This window comes from Balaenoptera physalus (genome assembly GCF_965194825.1).
Source record: "Balaenoptera physalus genome assembly, chromosome: 5".
In the NCBI taxonomy this organism is placed as follows: domain Eukaryota; kingdom Metazoa; phylum Chordata; class Mammalia; order Artiodactyla; family Balaenopteridae; genus Balaenoptera; species Balaenoptera physalus.
In genome coordinates, this window is record NC_138884.1 from 140,370,440 (window position 1) to 140,392,157 (window position 21,718).

The following is a 21,718-nucleotide window of genomic DNA, read 5'->3' on the forward strand; positions in this document are numbered from 1 at the left end:
CCTGATTTTAACAAGATATAACAAAATTTAGAAAACTCATTAACCACACACACAAAAAAAAAAGTGTAATAGCATTGTAGAAAACTTAGGTTGATTTACCAAGTAATCCTTTAAATGCACAAATATTTCTAAAATCTAATTGACTCATGATAGCAAATATAGAAATTGTATACTGTTAAATAGAATACTTAAAAAAAATAAATGTCAGTATTTTTAAAATGTTAGTTTGGTACTTCAACTGTGAAGACAAAAATAATTGTGAATTTGTCAAGGACAACTTGTATTTCAATTAGTATAATATTGCCACTTTTTTTTTTTTAGTTGTAATACTACATTATGTATATAACACAACTAATTCCAAGTACATTTATTTGTTACAAGTTTCTTAATGTGGTAGGAGCATTGCTTTTATTACAATAGCATGTGCCACCAAAGTTGATTTACTATGTTAAGCATCTGATAACATTGATATAATTTAACATAAGTTTTCCTTACTAGTGGAGCCAACACATTATGAGATATTACTGTAGATTTTGTACATTCACAAACATACTGGGCAACAATAATGAGAAAGATTAATTTAGGAGAGAAACCCTTTGATGTAAACTATAGTCCTCTCTCTGCTTTCACCTCCAAATGACAGATCAGAAATCGAGTCCATATAATTAAAACATTCATCCCAAATTCAGCATTTTGAGTCCCCAAATTGCAGTTTCTCCTAAGAAAATATTTTCTCAGCAACTTTTATCCTTATTATTTTCCAACCTTTAGCTCCTGCCCCATCAGTTTAGATATTTTCCTTGCAGCTTCATATTATCATTTCTCTCAAGACCACTAACAACTCCTGGAAATGACTGACACAAAAATTGACTTGAACAGGGACTTCCTTCCGTAAAGCCCTTTGATGTGGGCAGAGGAGCGTATTTTGTCAGCTTCTAAAACTCTTGGGCGGCAACTGACTTGGATTTTCATGGTCTAAGATAAATATAAACATGTAATTGTCTAGGTCAAGAAAGTTATCTGCGTTTTATTCTGGTGAGTTAGAAGATTTAGCTATCCCATGTCTCAGGACACTGAAGTGGCACCAGATGTTCAGGTAGGGGTTTGCGAACCAGGCAGTAGACTGTGGTCAGCTTTCAATAGCCCCACGGTATCTGTAAGGAAGACATCTGAACTAGGTAATTGACATAATAAGAATATCCATGTTGTATGTGGTCTCCAGCCTAAAGAATCAAAATGCCGTGAGCTGGCATGTTGGGGCTCTTCATGCTGAAGAACCTGTTAAGATCAATTAATTTTGAGTGCAATTCCATGAGGACTCAGTACTGTATTAAGATCCTGCAGACTCATTATTACTTTTCATCTTATTTATTCTTTGCCTTTCTTGTTTGTTGTTTCAATAATAAACCGAGTTTAAAGCAATCTTTAGTTGTAGTGGTCACTTGCGTGATCCTTAAATATAGACCAGACTCTTACATGAATCTTCCAGGACTTATTATGCGGTTATGTCCTGATAAACTCATTGTAAGTTGAAAATATCATAAGTCAAAAATACATGTAATACACCTAACCTGTCTTAAACGTGCTCAGAACACTTATATTAGCCTACAGCTAGGCAAACATCATCTAATACAAAGCCTATTTTATAATACTGTGCTGAATATCTCATGTAATTTACTGAATACTGTACTGAAAGTGAAAACAGAATGGTTGTATGGGTACAGAATGGTTGTAAGTGTATTGGTGTTTTACCCTCATGACCTTTGGTTAACTGGGAGTTTCAGCTTGTTGCCGCTGCCCGACATCATGAGAGAGCATTTTATGCGAATCAGTAGCCCCCAAAGGATCAAAATTCAAAATTTGAAGTACAGTTTCTACTGAATGCCTACTGCTTTCACACCATCATAAAGTCAAAAAATCTTAAGTTGAACCATTGTAGATCATAAATATATATGCTTGGCTCTTTTGACTATGACTTGAAGACTTTGAGGTCAGAAGAGATGCATTACTGAGTTTGTTAGACTTGTCTTTAGTGGCAGAATTATCTATTTCTGCTACTGAAGAGCGGAAAACATGTATACTGGAGTCATCCCCGTTTTAAATTCTTGTTGTTCTATTAACTGTATCTTTAGGTAATACTCCCTGATCTTCTTCCTCATTAAGGGTTTAATTTTCTCCTCCTCAACTACAACTAATATCTTTAGCCCTTACTAAAATAAAGTTTTAAATAAGAGATAAATACATATAGAATATTCATAAATCGTAAGTGCACAGATAAATGAATTTCACAAAATGTAAGACGCGCCCATTTTACAAATAGAAAATTAGTAGAATTGCAGAAGTCCCCTTTTCTTCATCTCCCAGATATGTTTGCCCCAAATGCTATCAATTGCTCTTCTGACTTTTACCAGAAGAATACTTTGCCTGGTTATGAACATTATGTAAATAGATTCATGTATACACTTTCCTGTTACTGTATCCAGAAAAGGAGAAAATGTATGTAAATATAAATCAGCCCACAAACATGCAAGCACTTGAAAAGCATTATAGCTGATGTAATTAAATGCAACAGGTTTTTCTGTGAAGTGATGGGATATTTGCATATTTGGGGATATTTAGTAACTCGTACAAACGAGATAAAAGGAGATGAAAATTCATGTGAGTTAATTTATTAGATAATCTTATATAAATGAGGCTTATAAGCACTTACTGTATTTTCATGTTTTTCTTTTAAATAAACCATCCATTATTAGATTTATTAACATTTTCCAAATGTATTACAGAACTTAGAAAGGAAGTGTGGAACTGTATATTACATATAGTTTTTCAAAAGGCCTTTGTAAGACCTTTAGTTGTTAAAAAAATAGTTATAGGAAGTCTTATTTTAGAAATTATAAAGCAAAAAATCATGGAATTGACATTGTAAATGACTTTTAAAGGGCAGAAAACTTAATATCCCTCTTAGAGTCTATAGTTCACATTACGAAACATCAAGGAAACAACCAAGTTAACCTTGGTTCTCAAGGTCTCTTTGTTTTTATTTTCCCTTCTTCTTTCACATTATACTTGAGTTCAAACAATAAGTTTCATAGAGCAACACGATAGGGTACATATCCTCAATTTAATACATTTAGAAGTCATTATTAATAGTTTTTTTCCTTGTTCTGAAAATGTTGAAATAACCCCAAAAGCTATGGGGTTATAAAGATCATTTATTTTTCTATGTCTCAATTTGTCTGATTATAAGGTGAGAACAATGCATCCCATCTACTTTGGTCTTTGGGATTTTAGGACTTAATGAGTGCAAAAAGTTTCTAAGGACTTTACAAGAAAGCAGGCATATAAATAGTATTAATGGCATGTCTGCTAGATAGCAATGGGAAATGTGTGAAACATTATTTCCAAATATCAAAAAAGTCAAAACATACATTTTTATCAGCTTTTAGCACTACCTCTAAGAAGATCAAAGACCCTTTTCTTTTGTGTAATAATCTTTGAATGCTATTTAGCTCAAAATTTTTTTAAAAATGCCTAAATAATGGAAAAAGGTTTGTAGCATTAAAATATAAAAGTTTAATGCAGACCTATAGAATTAATGTCAGATAACACGGTAAATAATGCTTAACAAAAAACCCTGCAAAACTCTTTTTGACACAAGATGAAAATGGATAGATATGTCTATTATTTATAAAAACTGGTGTCATTTTAGAAGTAGGGAAAGTAGCTGGATAAGTACACAAATGGTCTTTTGTTCTATCTATATTCTTTAAGAAGAATTGTGATCTTCAAAATGGAAAGAACAAAAGAAAATATACAGAGCATATCCCAGGTCAAGAAATCATGCTGCCCTGAATGAAAGACCTAAATAGACATTTCTCCAAAGAAGATATACAGATGGCCAACAAACACATGAAAAAAATGCTCAACATCACTAACTCTTAGAGAAATGCAAACCAAAACTACAATGAGATATCACCTCACACCGGTCAGAATGGCCATCACCACAAAATCTACAAACAATAAATGCTGGAGAGGGTGTGGAGAAAAGGGAACTCTCTTGCACTATTGGTGGGAATGTAAATTGATACAACCACTATGGAGAACAGTATGGAGTTTCCTTAAAAAACTAAAAATAGGACTACCCTACGACCCAGCAATCCCACTACTGGGCATATACCCTGAGAAAACCATAATTCAAAAAGACACATGCACCCCAATGTTCATTGCAGCACTACTTACAATAGCCAGGACATGGAAGCAACCTAAATGCCCATCAACAGAGGAATGATAAAGAAGATGTGGTACATGTATACAGTGGAATATTAGTCAGCCATAAAAAAGAATGAAATTGGGTCATTTGTAGAGACATGGATGGACCTAGAAACTGTCATACAGAGTGAAATAAGTCAGAGAGAGAAAAACAAATATCGTATATTAACGCATATATGTGGAATCTGAAAAAATTTGTATAGATGATCTTATTTACAAAGCAGAAATAGAGACAAAGACATAGAGAACAAACGTATGGATACCAAGGGGGAAGGGGGGGTGGTGGGATGAATTGGGAGATTTGGATTGACATGTATACACTACTGATACTATGTATAAAGTAGATAAATAATGAGAACCTACTGTATAGCATAGGGAACTCAATGCTCTGTAGTGAGCTAAATGGGAGGGAAATCCAAAAAATAGGGGATATATGGATACGTATAGCTGATTCACTTTGCTGTACAACAGAAGTTAACACAACATTGTAAAGCAACTATACTCCAATAAAATTTTTTAAAAAATCTATATAGGTCTGAGGGGGTAAGAGGAGCCATTGGTGGTTCCCTCCAAACCAGCTCTGATAGTCTTTAAGCAATAATGGGAAAAGAAAGACTTCTTTGAAAACTGCAAATAGGCAAATGCTCCAAACTGTAAAGAAGAATACTCTGATTTTGTTTTAGATAGAATACCAAGAGGGTGACTTTTAATTTCTTGTAAGAGAATTAAACTCTTAAGAAGTTATAGGCCTTTTTGGAATTGGTATATACACTAGAGTCCACCTGTCTCAACATAATTATTTAACAGATTATAAAATCAAAGTGCAGAAATTTTAGTGATTTTCTACAGCCTTTGCCAAATGATACTACGTTATTGTACTGGAAAATTGAGCAAGCCATGTAACTTTCCCTTGCCTCAGTTTCTTCATCGATAAAATGGAATTAAACATGACTGATGCTAAAAATAAATAAATAAATAAACAAGGCTGATGCTTAAAATATCCAGCCCCAACTCCAAAATTTATGCATCCCAGGCCAAAATTTTAGATTCTCTTTACACCTGAAAAAACTAAGCCTGTATGTATCTATATGACTTAAGTATCATTCATCTGTTTATTATGTCATTTTCACTTTTATATATGTACATAGAGAAAACTATATAGAGAGTGTGGATTTCGTTCTGTAGCCCACATGCTCTTTTTATGACTTTTCACATGGAAACACAAAGCCTTTCATGCTTCTTTTCCCTGGAGCAGTGATAACCCCAAGCCCCTTTTGTCCTTCCATTCCACACTTATTTTACTAAAGTTTCCTCTTCCTCTAAAATCTGCCGAATCCCTTCCCAATTCTCTTTGCTTGAACTTTTATTTCTTGTTTTACTCCTCTGGTGGTCTTGACATCATTCTTTAAAACACTCTGCTAAAGAAGTTGCAAGTAGCTGCCATTAACGTTTATTATACTTAAACAGGGTGTCTGACAGCAATGCTAGCTGATTTTCTCACTGGATTCCTGAAAACGCCTGAGATCTACTACTAAACAACCTTGCATCTCATAAGAATAGAAGATGCGGTAGTAATTGACAGGGGGTGGGGAGGGAGGTTTGGGAGGTAGGAAGACTAGTGCAGTGAATTTTTAACCATATAATCACAAGGTGATCTTTAATAAAATAAGTGAACAAGCCACTCCCCATATCAATTAAATCAGAATCTCTGGAGATGGGGCCCTGGCATCCATATCTTTCAAGAGCTCTGCAGAAGATTCCACTATGCAGTCAAGATCAAGAACTACTGTTTATATTATATAGAGTACAGTATCTTTATTTCAAGCCCAGGATGTCTGGAGGCAAGTGTAAAAGCAGTGGTGATGTAGCTGGTATAACTGTACTTTTCAAGGTATACTGTAGTGTAAGATTAAAAATGTTTTCTTTAAAAAAAAAAAAAAGAACTACTGTTTAGAGCAAATATCCGTTAAGATTTTTTAGCTCCTTCAAGGCAGGAAGGGTTAGAAACAGAGTCTCTCCAGGACTTGGTGGAAGTCTCTGTTACATATGAGGAGACGCCAGCCAAATAAGAGGAAAATCACAGCCATCCGATTAGGGTCTACCAATAGCTCAGGTCACACACAAGCAATAGTAACAGCCGATTTACAAAGTACTGGATTGAAAAGGAAGACAATTTCTTTTCAGCAAGCAAACCAGCAGAAATGATCTCTTACTTATATATTATATTGTAAAATCAAAATGCTAGAGTGGCTTTTTACTTAGTTGCTTCCCCAATTAAATTACCATTTTCTGTTTATAAATAAATATCTCTTCTCCATTACTTCAGAGAGTTTTATTGGGTAGAACTACTCTGGATAGTAATGATTACTTTAAGTATCCCCAGTGGGTCTCCAAGTGAGTATTAATTATGTCACACAATCTATTATAAGCCCAACTGGTTGGAACATGACAGGTGAAGATATATCCACAGATTTTGTGCAATGATTTAATAAACCAATAGGTAAAGTTAATTTTGTTTAAATAGTTTCTTTTTGGAGAATTTGTTGTTTACTTAATTGCTGACCATTTCTGACTGGTTTTCTCAAGTCCTTTTTAGAAAACCTCCAATAAATATCATGTATTTATTCAAATACAACAAGAAAACTGCATCATCTTCACTGAAAAGGTGGGCTACTAAACTGAAAAGGACATATACATAGCTCTCATCTGACAAACTTTTCATTTAATAAGATTCAGAAAATCCATGCTCGCAAAGCTCTTTTAAGTACGGGTTGTTGGCAGGAGCATGGAAAGAGTTTTACTTAACAGAATCATATATTTTGAAATATTTGCTAAAATGTTTCTGTGCATTGAAACATCTTTGGAAACACTTGTCTATGTTAAGCTGAAAACCTTTATTGCTTCCTTACAGACCTCCCCTTATTCCACTGTAGTCTCTGTTGAGGTTTATAGAATTGTAAGAAATTATAAATCATATACATCTTGAAACAGATAATTTGATATTATTCAGTGATCTCATCTTTATTGCTTTACATCATCACCTATTTTCATCCCCATCTAATCTTAAGCAGCTGGAAGTCTTTAAACCATCTCTTTTACTATGTATTTTTGAAATATATATAAAGCATTAGATAGAGCTCAGTATAAAATATTGTTGTCTAGAAACAAGAGGCCAATATTTGTGAGAAAATAAGCTTTTAAACCACTTCAGTTTTAGTTATACAATGCGGGAGACTGGAGCAAATGCGTAATAAAAGGCAAAACAATTGAGTCTCCTAGGGTACTAAATTAAGAATTTATAGTCTGAATGATGTCTCTGTAACCTCGTTCAATTGTCTATTATTGCAGATCTTAAACAATTATGAACACAGATGACATAGCAATTTTCGTTTATAAATCTGCAAGGGTGATAAATATGCAAAATTCACTTTGATAGTAACGTTAATTTGTCTAATGTTCTCAAAACAAAGAAAAATAATGATATTTAAAGACAGCAACATTTTGAGCAAACGAAACTGGCTAGAAGAGCTAATATGATATATTTTTATTTTAGAACAGATGGGGCATTTACTACTTTAAGACAATTAGTAACTGCAGACAACATTCATATAAATAAACATTACAAATGCTTTGAGAAATAGGTGATGCTTCTGGAGTTAAAGTATAAATAACTATAAAACAAAAGGGATTAGAATTTAATATTTTTGCAATGATACACAGTAAAAACGGCTTCGTGTAATGGGTGATCCAACGTTTCCCTTAGCAAAAGAACTTCAGCGTCGCTATGCTTTTTAAAGAATCAGCCTTGAAATCTATATAAATTATATCTATCTAAATTAAATCAGAATAATGGACTGGAGTAATATATCTACATTATGTAACACAGCAATGATTGCAGAGGTAGATTTTCTGTTCTATGCAGTGTGTTCTTTTTTTATCCTACCAATAAAAAACATCAGCTTCAACTAATATACTAACTACATCAGCTTGTTGGCCTAAGGAATCAGAGAAATTTGGGGAAAATAATTAGTTCCCTAAAATAGATTAATCTACTAGTCTTTAGTTGCTTTTTTCAGTTTTGATTATATCCAGAAGTAAGATGCCTTTTACTTTTTAATGGAACCTCTATTTGAGCAAAACCCAAGCACTGTTTGTGTTAAAATATGTTCTTCTGTCTAATACGGTAGATTATATTCTTCATATGGGAAATCATATTAAAAGAAAATATATTACTCTTGCGTTAGTATATGCTACTAAGAAATAAATATAGGTTAAAAAGGTAGTAAAGTCATGAATATTTCAGTGCATTTTTATGATATTCCTTTGGTGAATAATTATGACTTAATATAACAGACAGATTTTTTTTTCCCAGTGTTTGATATGTTTGACATGTATTTATTTCTGAGGACGTCAATAGAATATAAAGTAAAATCTTAAATATAAGAAATGAAATACCTAAAATAAAAGGAAGACATATTTGATTGTTCATGTTGGAATTGAATTGGAATAATTAGAATGTTTTTGTACAAATTTGCACTATCTTAAAACTGAGATTCAGCTCATTTTTCCAAATTAAAGAATGGATAGTAGATTAAAACTTAGAATCTGTACTATTAAACACACCCCTCTACGTATTAGATGCATCTTGATTTTAAAAAGTAATAATTTAGAACACCAAATATTTTAAGGGTGGTAAGTACATATACAAAATCAAATATTTTAATATTTTATCTAGTTAGTTTATTATTGTATACAAATATGTAATCAATAAGGTTAGTGACATTGATGAATTTAATTTCCTTTTGAATCATACTATTTAGTAAATCAAATATTATGGTCATTTTATAAAATATAGCATATTAAAAAAGCTATGCTAGATATATTCCTTTTACTATAAAAAGTTATTTTAATCATTAAATAACTTTTAAAATGGAGGCAAAAATATTGGTAAATTGAGGTTTCTACATAAAATGCCTCATCTTTTTAGTATCCAATTCAGTTCACAAATAAGCCATTATTCTGCCTAAAGAGACAAAAAAATAAAAAGTCTTTATAAATTAGCCTGTAAGTTACTATTAGGAAATATAGGCTCTGAACTTTCTCAAGGAGAAATGTTCTTAGCCTGGAAACTTCACCTTCTACAAACATATTATTAAATTTTAGTTCACAGAACAGAAACCCCCAAACTTATTTTCAAAGCCTGCAAAGAAAGATAAGGCAAGGTCAGCAAGTCAGTAATTCTCTAGTCCTAATATATTTAAAGCAGTCTCTGTAATATTTTAAACTTAGTTTAGATATTAAACGTTCTCCTATCCCAAGAACGGAATCCAAGGTATGTGTGTAAGAGAAAGAAAAATGGGATAATACACTAAAACATGCTTTGCTTCATTTATATTATTGTATTTCTATATACATCAGTATAAAAACATATTCCAATGACTTATACTTTAAAAATTCAATAATTCAAAACTATATTTTAAATAGAGTGTAAGTACAACATTTAGGTAATGAGATTTTTAAAGTTTAAATTTAAATGTAGAATATAATTAGGAAGAGTATATTAAATTTCAGGTTTTTCGTATTATTTCTGAAAGTTTTTTTTAGGCCTTCATCTTTCATGTCAGTAAAGACATGACTCTGAGTTCTTCGTTAGGATTTACAGTTGTTTTTTTTTTTTTAACATCTTTATTGGAGTATAATTGCTTTGCAATGGTGTGTTAGTTTCTACTTTATAACAAAGTGAATCAGCTATGCATATACATATATCCCCATATCTCCTCCCTCTTGCGTCTCCCTCCCACCCTCCCTATCCCACCCCTCTAGGTGGTCACAAAGCACCGGGCTGATCTCCCTGTGCTATGTGGCTGCTTCCCACTAGCTATTTATTTTACATTTGGTAGTGTATATATGTCCATGCTACTCTCTCACTTCGTCCCAGCTTACCCTTCCCCCCTCCCCGTGTCGTCAAGTCCATTCTCTACGTCTGCGTCTTTATTCCTGTCCTGCCCCTAGGTTCTTCAGAGCCTTTTTTTTTTAAGATTCCATATATATGTGTTAGCATACGGTATTTGTTTTTCTCTTTCTGAATTACTTCACTCTGTATGACAGACTCTAGGTCCACCCAGGATTTACAGTTTTGGACCAAATCATCTCTGTAGGGTTTTCTCTTTTATTTTCTCTACAAGTTAGTATGATTCTCTGCACATATTGGGGACATAGCATATCTAACCTGTCCAACTATACACAAATATATCCACATATAAGTATTATACACAGACACATATACATATAGATGTAGACACAGTCATACATATATATATATATATATATATAACTCAGTGTAAAATATAAAAACATTTAAAGCATTTAAAACTCAGTGTAAAATATATAAATATATTTTATATTTTTTCATATAATACATTGTGTATTTTCAGGTTAGCTATGTTAAGTTTCATTTCACTCTTACATCTTTACAATGCTCTAGGAATAAGCCATTCCATTCTTTTTTTTTTTTTAATTATTTTATTTTATTTATTTATTTTTGGCTGTGTTGGGTCTTCGTTGCTACGCATGGGCTTTCTCTAGTTGCGGCGAGCGGGGGCTGCTCTTCATTGTGGTGCGCAGGCTTCTCATTGTGGTGGCTTCTCCCGCTGCGGAGCACGGGCTCCAGGCGCGGGGGCTTCAGTAGTTGTGGCACGTGGGCTCTGGAGCGCAGGCTCAGTAGTTGTGGCGCACGGGCTCTGTTGCTCCATGGCATGTGGGATCTTCCCAGACCGGGGCTCGAACCCATGTGCCCTGCACTGGCAGACAGATTCTTAACCACTGCGCCACCAGGGAAGCCCACCATTCCATTCTTGATATCCAAAACAGACAGCCAGTTTAGTGGATTAAAATTGCTATCTGTGAAATTCTCTTTTCCAGGTACCCTCTCTATTTACTTTTGAATATTTAGAAAGCTGCTGCTGTACTCCTAAGTCTCTGTACTTGACTGAGAATCATTCAAGTCCATTCAAAGAAAAAGGGAATTTATAATAATGAATTTATCATGCAAGACTTCAGTGTTGACAGAAAAAATAAAAAATGATACAAGCCTATCTCAACTAGAATATTGACTCTAAGAATTTCTCTTTATAAATTTGTCCACTGGTAATATGCTCTGAAATATTTCTTCCTGAATCCTGTTTATTCTTCAAAAAGAGCCTAAATACTTTTGAAGGAAAAAAAACCTATATATGTACTAAATTCTAGTGAAAATCCTAATCTTTTTTAAAGATATGGAATTAGTATCTTCAAGCTCCTACTTTAATACATGGTTCCTGTAGGCTAGCTGTAGTAATAGTAATCATAGTAGGAGTATCTCGGTGTTCTTGAATGAAAAAGTGTTATCCACAATACTTTTTAGATTATCATCAAAAACATTTTAATGATTTAGACTTTTGAAAACTCAAAAATTTTCTTTTCACAATTTTTTTTCAAGAATTCTATTAAACAAACACTTTTTTTTAATGAACAAATAGCAAGTTTTTAGATTCTTACATTTCTTAGGTAATTATAATATCATAAAATAATACTTATAAAACTGGAATCCATAATAATTTTTAAAATACCATAAAAGGAATATTATTACGTGAAGTAATTTTGAGATTAAGGCAGATTAGTATTTTTTGGCAAATATAATGTAGAGTATTAAAACAAAAGATTCTCTCAATATATGTTTTGTTTCTTTAATTTCTTAGAAACGTAGTGATGGGAAATGTTTTCTTTTCCTTTTAACAATACAATAGTGCAATAACTATTGACAGTTGGTTTTAGGATCTGAGAGTCACTAGGGAGTATTAGGGACTTTGCTGATTACAAGACTAATGACTAGAGTAATCATATATCTTCCATTTCTCTGAGACAATTTTGGCTTCTACCTGATCATGAGGCACGCAATTTAATGGGAGACCTTTCATTCCCCAAATTGTATCACTTTGGCTGGTGATTTATACGGTGATTCATTCAAATCTGACATATCTAAAGTGTGCCTTTCATGCCATATGAACTTGATATTGCCAGATATTCTAATCTTTGAAAAATGTAAGTTTGCATCTTTATGTTATCAACTGATTTTAAAATACTGACAATTTATTCAAATACCCTAAAAACATAAGTAAGCCTCTATTATGCAGACCAACAAGACAAAATCTATTTGATCTGGGTCCACTATTGACAGACACTCATCTGCTCTGAACAAGAATACAAGGAGGGTTTCTCACTGATCATTGGAAAGAGAATTCTCATGTTTGCTCTTGTCTTTCTTTATACCTAATGATGATCAGAGCACCATAATGAAGGCTTGAAAAATATTGCCAGATAATAGTATAAAATAGCTTGTACTCAACTCCTATTTGTCTGTTGACCAGAAATAGAGATTTTAACTGTATGTTCTTAAGATGATTTGGCTAAAGTGTAAATTTATTAATAGTGGTCTTCCTCTAGGCTATCTCTTCTCAGTTCACTTACTCAAATATGCATATAGTATATGCTACTTTGTTCTTTTCTAAATAATAATGACTGAAAATTATATTTATCTCAAGATTGTATTAAAAGATGAGTCTTGAATAAAGATGAGAAAAGATGAAGAGAGTAGTTGACGTCCATGAGTATGGAATTGGAGAAAACTGGGTTCACAAGCCACTTTTGCCTCCCTATTCCTTGAACAAGCTTGTTAAACCTAACTTTGAGAGTGTTTAGTGAAATAAAAGAAATGGCATCTGTAAAATATTTTACCACAATAATATAATTCTTTAGGCTTTGAAGTCAAACACAACTGGCTTCAAAACCTTCGTTCTTTGTCTACCATGTACCAACTGTATAAATCTGGAAAAATTAGATAAACTTTTAATAATTAGTTTCTTCATAAATAATACAGATAATCAAGCCAAATTTTCAAGATTATAAAGTTTTAAACAGTGTATCTGTATCTAACTGTCTGCCTGTCTATCTATCGATCTATCTATCCTTTTGTGAAGGAAAGTCTCAAAAATGATAAGAGGAAAGAGGTGTTTCTGATGGATGATATGTATTTTAAAAGATATTGATATTGAAGGACTGTTTTAATGACCAGGAGACTCATCTATATCTTTTATGTATTCTGTTGTTGTGGCTGTTATTTTCAATTTCTCCTGTCTACTCAGTAGTACATATTTTGAACACAGTATACAGTTGGTAATCAGATATATTTTCTTTGTGTGTGTTTCAGAAACAATTATCAAATTCTTTTTAAAATAAAATGGGATATAGTTATTTACACACTCAGAGAGAGATGAGTCTATCTAGTATCTAGAATCACTGATTCCCAGAGGTTAAAAAAGATAACATCTGTTGAAGAATAAAGTAGTTACTTCATTTATTCCAATAAGTTCCAAGATAAAGAATGAAGAAAATGAAAGGAAACACCTCTCCATGTGTTATATTAGAGATTCTCTAATTAAAGAAAAATGTTCTCTTTATCCTGGAAAGACAAAAACTAATTTGAAAAGATACATGCATCCCAGTGTTCATAGAAGCATTATTTACAATAGCCAAGACATGGAAGCAACCTAAAGTCCATCGACAGATGAGTGAATGAAGAAGATGTGGTAGATATATATAATGGAATATTACTTAGCCATAAAAAGAATTAAATAATGCCATTTGCAGCAATATGGATGGACCTAGAGATTATCATACTAAGTGAAAGACAGAAATCATATGGTATCACTTATATATGGAATCTAAAATATGATACAGATGAACTTATTTACAAATCAGAAATAGACTCACAGACATAGAAAACAAACTTATGGGTACCAAAGGGGAAAATCTGGGGGTGGGGGATTAATAGGGAATTTGGGATTAAAAGATACACACTACTATATATAAAACGGATAATCAACAAGGACCTACTGTATAGCACAGGGAACTATATGCAGTATCTTGTAGTAACCTATAATGGAAAAGAATCTGAAAAAGAATGTGTGTGTGTGTATAACTGAATCACTCTGTTGTACACCTGAAACATTGTTAATCAACTGTACTTCAACTTAAAAATGAAACATTTTCTCTCAATATGATTTATGCTCTTCTGTTGCCTTGCCACTATGCCATTCACTTACCGTATCTTCTTCAATGATTTGCATGGCTCACTACGAAAACCTCAAGAGTTAAAGATATGCTGCTTTTTCACATGGAGGTTAGGGGTGGGGTGAGGAGGCACTTCACATTGAACAAAAGAAATTTAACAGATAGAATTTGCCCACACTTGTTTCCATAGATATCTAACAGCAGGATGTTCTGTGTAATGGGAAGTTAATCAATAGGCATCGCTGACTTTCAGGAGGTAACCCTTGGCTAGAGCCCAAGCAGAATAGGGTTGGAATCATGGGGAAACATGTGGGGAAGAAAGACGGACCCAGAAATTAATTCAATTCCTTATGCGTTTGTAGGCATTTCTCATGAAAGGATGGTAGAGGACTGAAGAATGGCAGATGTCTGAACCCTAAAACAAGGGAGGAGATGTTAGGAGCCTCGAGAAAATATCCTTATAACATGTTTTCATTTGCAATTTTGGGTTAAGTGAGCAACTTTTAAGATACCTTCTCCCCCTACAAATGCACACAGGCACACATCTTATGGGAAAAAGATAAGCTGTATATTTGTTCAGGCTGGGTCATACCTCTTTCCTATATGCTCCCTGACAACAGAGAAGATGGTGAGTAGTACTGTTGCAAACAGCAGCTCACAACACAGCCACAAACTAACAGGAAAAAGCACCTTACACCCTCCAGAGTAAAGAATTGTAAAGAAACCATAATTCTTAACCCTATAATTTAGAGTAAGTGACTTCTGAAAGGGATGTGGCAGACATCTTGGTATCACACAGAGTAAGTAAGACAAATTATCAAATTTGGTTCAATTTAATGCACACATAATATAAATTTAATAGACTCTAAGAAAGGATTGTGCTAGTAGTTGGCCATAAAATATTTTCACTTATAATCCAATAAACCCTGGATATGTCTTTCCAAATGTGATTCATTCAGTTAGCAAATATATTAGAAAGAGTAACAATAACTATTTAGAAATATTCCTGTTTTGAAAAACTTCTTAACAAACATAACCGTAAGTAACCTAGCCAGGCATTGTGCGAAGCACTTTATATGCACTAATACATTTAATCTCCTTGCAAGCTTAAGAAGAAGGTACAGTACACTGGGATTTATGAATGATAAAACTTCCTTTAAAGAAGACAGAAAAGTGAGATGCAGAGATTATATGATTATATGATGTTCTCAAACAGCATAGCTAGAAATCCAAATGGACATAGAAATTGAATGAAGTCAATGTACTTACTTTATGCTCTGCTTCTGTTTTTCTCTTGCTTCTGTAAGAGACAAAACAAGACCTTAATGAAAACAAAATTTTAAATGTGAATCCTGATTGTTGCTCTTATGTTTTATTTAAAATTGTAACTATTCAAATTATTTGACATATCAATCTAGACATATGGGTAATGTTTTCACAATTCACAGATCAGCCAGCTAAAAATATATTAGAAAGCAGACGAGGAAATGCTATTCTAGGTTTTATAACTGAATTATCTCAAATTTAACACCCTTACATAGTTAGTCACTTGTAGACAAACTGTTCTCAAACTCAACAAGACATATCAGAGACGATTATATTTATATCATCTGAAATAATACTTGCCTTTGTGGAATTATTTCATAGACCGCCAAATGAATGTACAAAACTAAGAGTAGAATTCTCCTAATTTTTGAGCTCACCTGGCCAAATAAACAAATATCGGGACAAAAATTTGTTGGACTTCATCAAAACAAATGGCAAGAGTAATGTAACTTGAGAATTTTTGTTTTACCATCAGTTCTAGTATTGATTGTAAGGGAAATTACACCCTGTTGGATATAGCTTATTTCCAGAGTTTTGCCAAAATCCTTTAAAATTCCCTAGTGTGCTCCAGTTTTGTTAAAGAATAGACTAAATGAAAGGTGGATTTTAGATAAAAGTTACTTCTTAGTGTGAAAACTGTCACTCTCTTCTAATAAAATTTACCAACAGCCCAATGATGAATAGATAATGTTTGAGAATGAATGACATCATTATTTCTTGAGGGTGGCAGGTTGAAATCATACCCTAAACTAATAAGACAGTTTACAAAAATCAGCAATGGATAGTCTACCATATTCAATTTCCCTTTATCCTGTGAAAACAAACAACTAAAATGATCAAACAGAAAGTTTTGGTGTTACTGAAACTATTACTGAATAACAGAAACCAGATGGATATAATGTTCAAGTGGTGACATTTCAAGATCTAAAGTAATTTCAAGATCACCCTCAAACAACATTTAATATGATTCATATGTTAAGCATGATATTACTTCATTCTATTATTTAAAACAAGACCTCACAAACTGTACTTGGTATTTTAGGTCATTTTCATTCCATAAGGCAGAACATTGTATTCCACATTCATCCTAGACGAATCAGTGTGCAAAGTTCATATATCTGAGTTGTTGAATATGCATAGTATATGTTTATTAGCTTTCCAATATCACTTTAATGTTAGTGGTGTCTAAGAGTACAGAGTACAGTGTTTCCTGTCATTGAGTATCTTCACTCACTGGCTAAAAGACTCCTTGTTAAGTACATTTCAACTTTCTCCTTTCAAGCATATGATACTCTATGATTCTATGAACTTAAATCACCAGCCTAGCCCATGAAGGTGACAGAGGCTCAGTTAAGCCTATAATAGACATTCATACAGTTTCTGTGTATGACACAGGATGTTAAATTATTTTCCCTATTGACTCACAATTTCAGCTAAAGTACAAATGTTGCAGTCAAGCCTTTTCTTATACTAGCACAAACATTTATTTGAAGTAGCAGAATATATCAGATTTGGAAGTCATTGCTCTTGGGAAAAAGAACAGAACATGGCAAGGGAGCACTTAGGAGAGCTTGACATAGGTCCTCTGGAATTCGAGGCACATATGAACATACAGATTGATGTCTGCACTACAGCTGCGCCGCAACTCTGTGTATGCAAATGTGGATAGAACTATTATTAAGGGCAGGATGAGGGGAAAGAGCTTCCAGAACTCACACATTTTGTCATAGGAAGAGTTTTTTGCTTTCATGTTGGTCCACTTTCTAGCTCCAGCAATTTTTTAACTTCCAGAACAGAAACCCAAGAGCAAAATCCTCCACAGGAGCCAGTTCAGGTGTAGGAAAACCTGAACTGTAATTGACAAATTGTCAGAGCCTTGGTATGAACAACTCTGAGAGTTAAAAGCTCCAAGGGGTAACAGTCATCAATAAGCTCCCACATTTTTGTGAGTTTTACCTTCCAGGTTCTCAGAATGAATACTGGAGAAAAATCCCCTTATGCTTCCAGCAGGCGGAAGGAAAAGGAAGCAATCTGAAATATGCCAGAGCATTCTGTGCTTAAAAAGGCAGGTCCTCAGGAAAAACTATTTTGGCAGAATAACCTAATGGAGTTTTAACAGAGCCTAACCTTCCTGAAAGAAGGGAATTCTCCAACTCCAGCACCCTCTAGCCATCAGTGTCTTGTTGGGGTTGGGGGGAGCACTGATGAAGTTCACAGTGCAGGGGCACAGACTCACCAAAGATAATGACAGAACTATATAAAACACTTTTCTTTCTGCACACAACTTACCACCATATTATTGAAAGCCTATTTACCACTGTTTTTTTTTAATGTGGCACATTATGACTGCCTACAACAACTAAATATTATAAACAGAAATTTAAAAATATTTTGAACTAAATTAAAATAAATAGACAACTTACCAAAATCTGTGGTATACATTGAAAGCATTGCTTAGAGGGAAATTAATAGCATTGAATTCGTACATCAGAAAAGAAAAAAAGAATCTAAAATCAGTCATCTAAATTTCCAGACCGGCAAAAGTAGATTGAATTAAGTTCAAATAAACAGAAGAAGAAAAAAAAAGTTATATAAGTCAATAAAGTGGAAAACAGGAAAAAAAAAAGAAAATCAAAAAAATCAAAAGCTGGCTCCTTGAAATTATCAATAAAATCAACAAGACTCTATCCAGCTGACCAAGAGAAAAAGACAGAAGACCCAAATAACCAATATCAGGAATGAAAGAGGAGACATAATTACAGATATTAAAGACATTTAAAGGATAATAAAGAAACATGATGGAAAACACTATGCCCACAAATTTGATAACCTAGATCAACTGGACAAATTCCTTGAAAGACCAATCTGCCAAAATTCAAACATGAAGAAATAGGTAATCTGAATAGTCTTATATCTATTAAAGAAACAGAATCAATGGTTAATAATCTTCCAAATCAAAAAACACCCAGTCCAGATGGATTCACTGGTGAATTCTACCAAACATTTAAGAAAAAAATTACCAATTATCTACAATCTTTTTCAAAGGAAAAAGCAAAGGAAATATTTTCTAACTCATACTATAAGGCCAGAATTATCCTAATACCAAAAATAGATGAAGACATTACCAAAAAAAAGAAAACTACAGTCCAATATCATTTATGAACATACCACAAAAATCCTAAACAAAATTTAGCTAATAGAATCTAACAATATATTAAAAGAATTATACATCATGAACAAGTGAGATTTACCCCAGGTATGCAAGGCTGGTTCAACATTTGGAAATCAATTAATAGAGCCCATCACATCAAGAGGTTAAAAAAGAAAAATGACATGATCATATCAATAGATATGATACAGAAAAAGAATTTGCAAAATCCAACACCAATTCATGATCAAAATTCTCAGCAAACTAGAGATAGACAGCAAATTCCTCACCTTGATAAAGGACATCTACAAAAAATCCTACAGCTAATATCATACTTAATGCTGAGGAAATTGAAGCTTTCCAGGAATAAGGAAAACATGTTACCTCTTAACACTGCTATTCAACATCATATTGAAAGTGATAACAAATGCAGTCATATAAGAAAAGGAAATTAAAAGTATACAGATTGAGAAGGAAGAAATAAAACTCTCTTTGTTCACAGACGACATGATTGTCTATATAGAAAATTTAAAAGAATCAAAAAAACTCCTGGAATTAATAAATAATTATATACAAGGTTACAGGATACAAGGTTAACATACAAAAGTCAAATGCTTTCCTATATACCAGTAATGACTAAATGGAATTTGACATTAAAACACAATACCATTCATATCAGCACACCAAATATGAAATACTTAGGTATAAATCTAACAAAGAAGGTACAAGGTCTATATGAGGCAAACTACCAAATTCTGATGATAGATATCAAAGAGGAACTAAATCACAGCAAGTTGCATAATGGATATTGACAAACTGATTCTAAAGTTTATACTGGAGGCAAAAGACACAAAATAACCAATTCATAACTGAAGGAGAAGAATAATGTCAGAAGACAGATACTACCCAACTTCAAGACTTACTATAAAGTAGCGTTAATCAAGATAATGTGGTATTGGTGAATGAACAGACAAATAAAACAATGAAACAGATTAGAGAACCCAGTATTAGACCCACATAAACATAGTCAACTGCTCTTTGACAAAATGGCAGAAATAATACAATGGAGCAAAAATAGTCTTTCAACAAATGGTGCTGGAACAACTGGATATTAACATGCAAAAAAATGATTCTAGACACTGACATTACATTCTTTATGAAAATTAAATCACAAAACTAAATGTAAAACACAAATCTATAAAGCTCTTAGAAGATAACAGGAAAAAGTCTAGATGACCTTTGGGTATGGTGATGATTTTTAGATACAACACCAAAGACATGATCCATAATAGAAAGAATTGATAAGCTTGACTCATTAAAATTAAATACCTCTGCTCTGTGAAAGAAAATGTCAAGAAAATAAAAAGACAAAAAATATCTGCAAAAGGCATAACTGATAAAGGGCTGTCATCCAATATATACAAAAAAATTCTTGAAACTCAACAACAAGAAAATGAACAACTCAATTAAAAATGGGCCAAAAACCTCAACAGACACCTCACCAACAATGATATACAGATGGTAAATAAACATATGAAAAGATGCTCCACATGATAAGTCATCAGGGAAATACAAAATTTAAAAAAACAGTGAGATACCACTAAACTATTAGAATGGCCAAAACCCAGAACACTGACGACATCAAATGCTGACAAAGATGCGGAGCAACAGAAACTCTTATTCATTGCTGATGGGATGCAAAATGATACAGCTACTTTGGAAGACAGTTTGGCAGTTTCTTATAAAACCACACATATTCACCATATGATCCAGGAATTGCCCTCCTTGGAATTTACCCAAGGAGGTGAAAACTTATATTCACAGGAAAATCTGCACACAAGTATGTATAGCAGCTTTACTCATAACTGCCAAAACTTGCAAAAAACCAAGAATGTCCTTCAGTTGGTGAATTTATAAATAAACTGGTGCATCCAGACAATGGATGATTATTCAGCACTAAAAGGAATGAGCTATCAAGCCATGAAAAGACATGGAAGAGACTTAAATGCATATTCTTAGGTGAAAGAAGCCAGTATAAAAAGCTATATATTATATTATTCCAAGCAAATGACATTCTGGAAAGGGCAAAATTATAGACAGAGTAATAAAATTAATGGTTCCAAGGGTCTGAGGGGAGAGAGGGATGAATAGGCAGAGCACAGAGGTTTTTTTAGGATATTGAAACTACTCTGAATGATACTAGAATGGTGAGTGTCATTATACATTTGCCATAACTCATCACAACTCATAGAATGTACAAAACACTAAGAATGAATCTTAATGTAAACTATGGACTGTGGATGATAATGATGTCAATGTAGGTATATTGCTTATATCAAATGTACCACCCTGGTGTGGACTGTTGATAGTGGGGGAGGTTGTGGGTATGTGGGGACATGGGGTATATGGAAACTCTGTTCCTTTCTCTCAACTTTGCTGTGAACCTAAACTGGCTCTAAAAAATAAAGTTTACTAATTAAGGAAAAAATGTATGGAAAAACAGATAAGCAATGTGCAGAAGCTGCTGTGAGAATTGAAAATGTTAAAGCTACTTTACAAAACTAGTAATTTCTAATAAAGTTCTACAGATTCAATGCAATCCCTATCAAAATACCAATGGCAGTTTTCACAGAACTAGAACAAATAATTTTTAAATTTGTATGGAAACACAAAAGACCCTGAATAGTTAAAACAATCTTGAGAAAGAAGAACAGAGCTAGAGGAATCACACTCCATGACTTGAGACCATACTACAAACCTTCAGTATTTAAAACAGTATGGTACTGGCATAAAAACAGACACATAGATCAATGGAGCAGAATAGAGAGCCCAGAAATAAACCCACGCACTTATGGTCAATTAATCTAT

At 33.2% G+C, this 21,718-nt stretch overlaps 1 protein-coding gene across 3 annotated transcripts in view; it reads right to left on the reverse strand.

Moving 5' to 3' along the window:
- The window catches only part of LOC309660995 (uncharacterized protein), a 369,759-nt gene that overhangs the window by 136,327 nt on the left and 211,714 nt on the right, over positions 1-21,718 (reverse strand). For 2 of the 3 annotated variants that reach the window (XM_082462220.1, XM_082462219.1), the window contains exon 6: positions 15,646-15,676. In XM_082462220.1, the coding sequence (XP_082318346.1) occupies positions 15,646-15,676 (31 nt within the window). Of the gene's footprint in view, positions 1-15,645; positions 15,677-21,718 lie in introns of those variants that run through there. The other variant, XR_014263769.1, reaches the window with a different exon arrangement.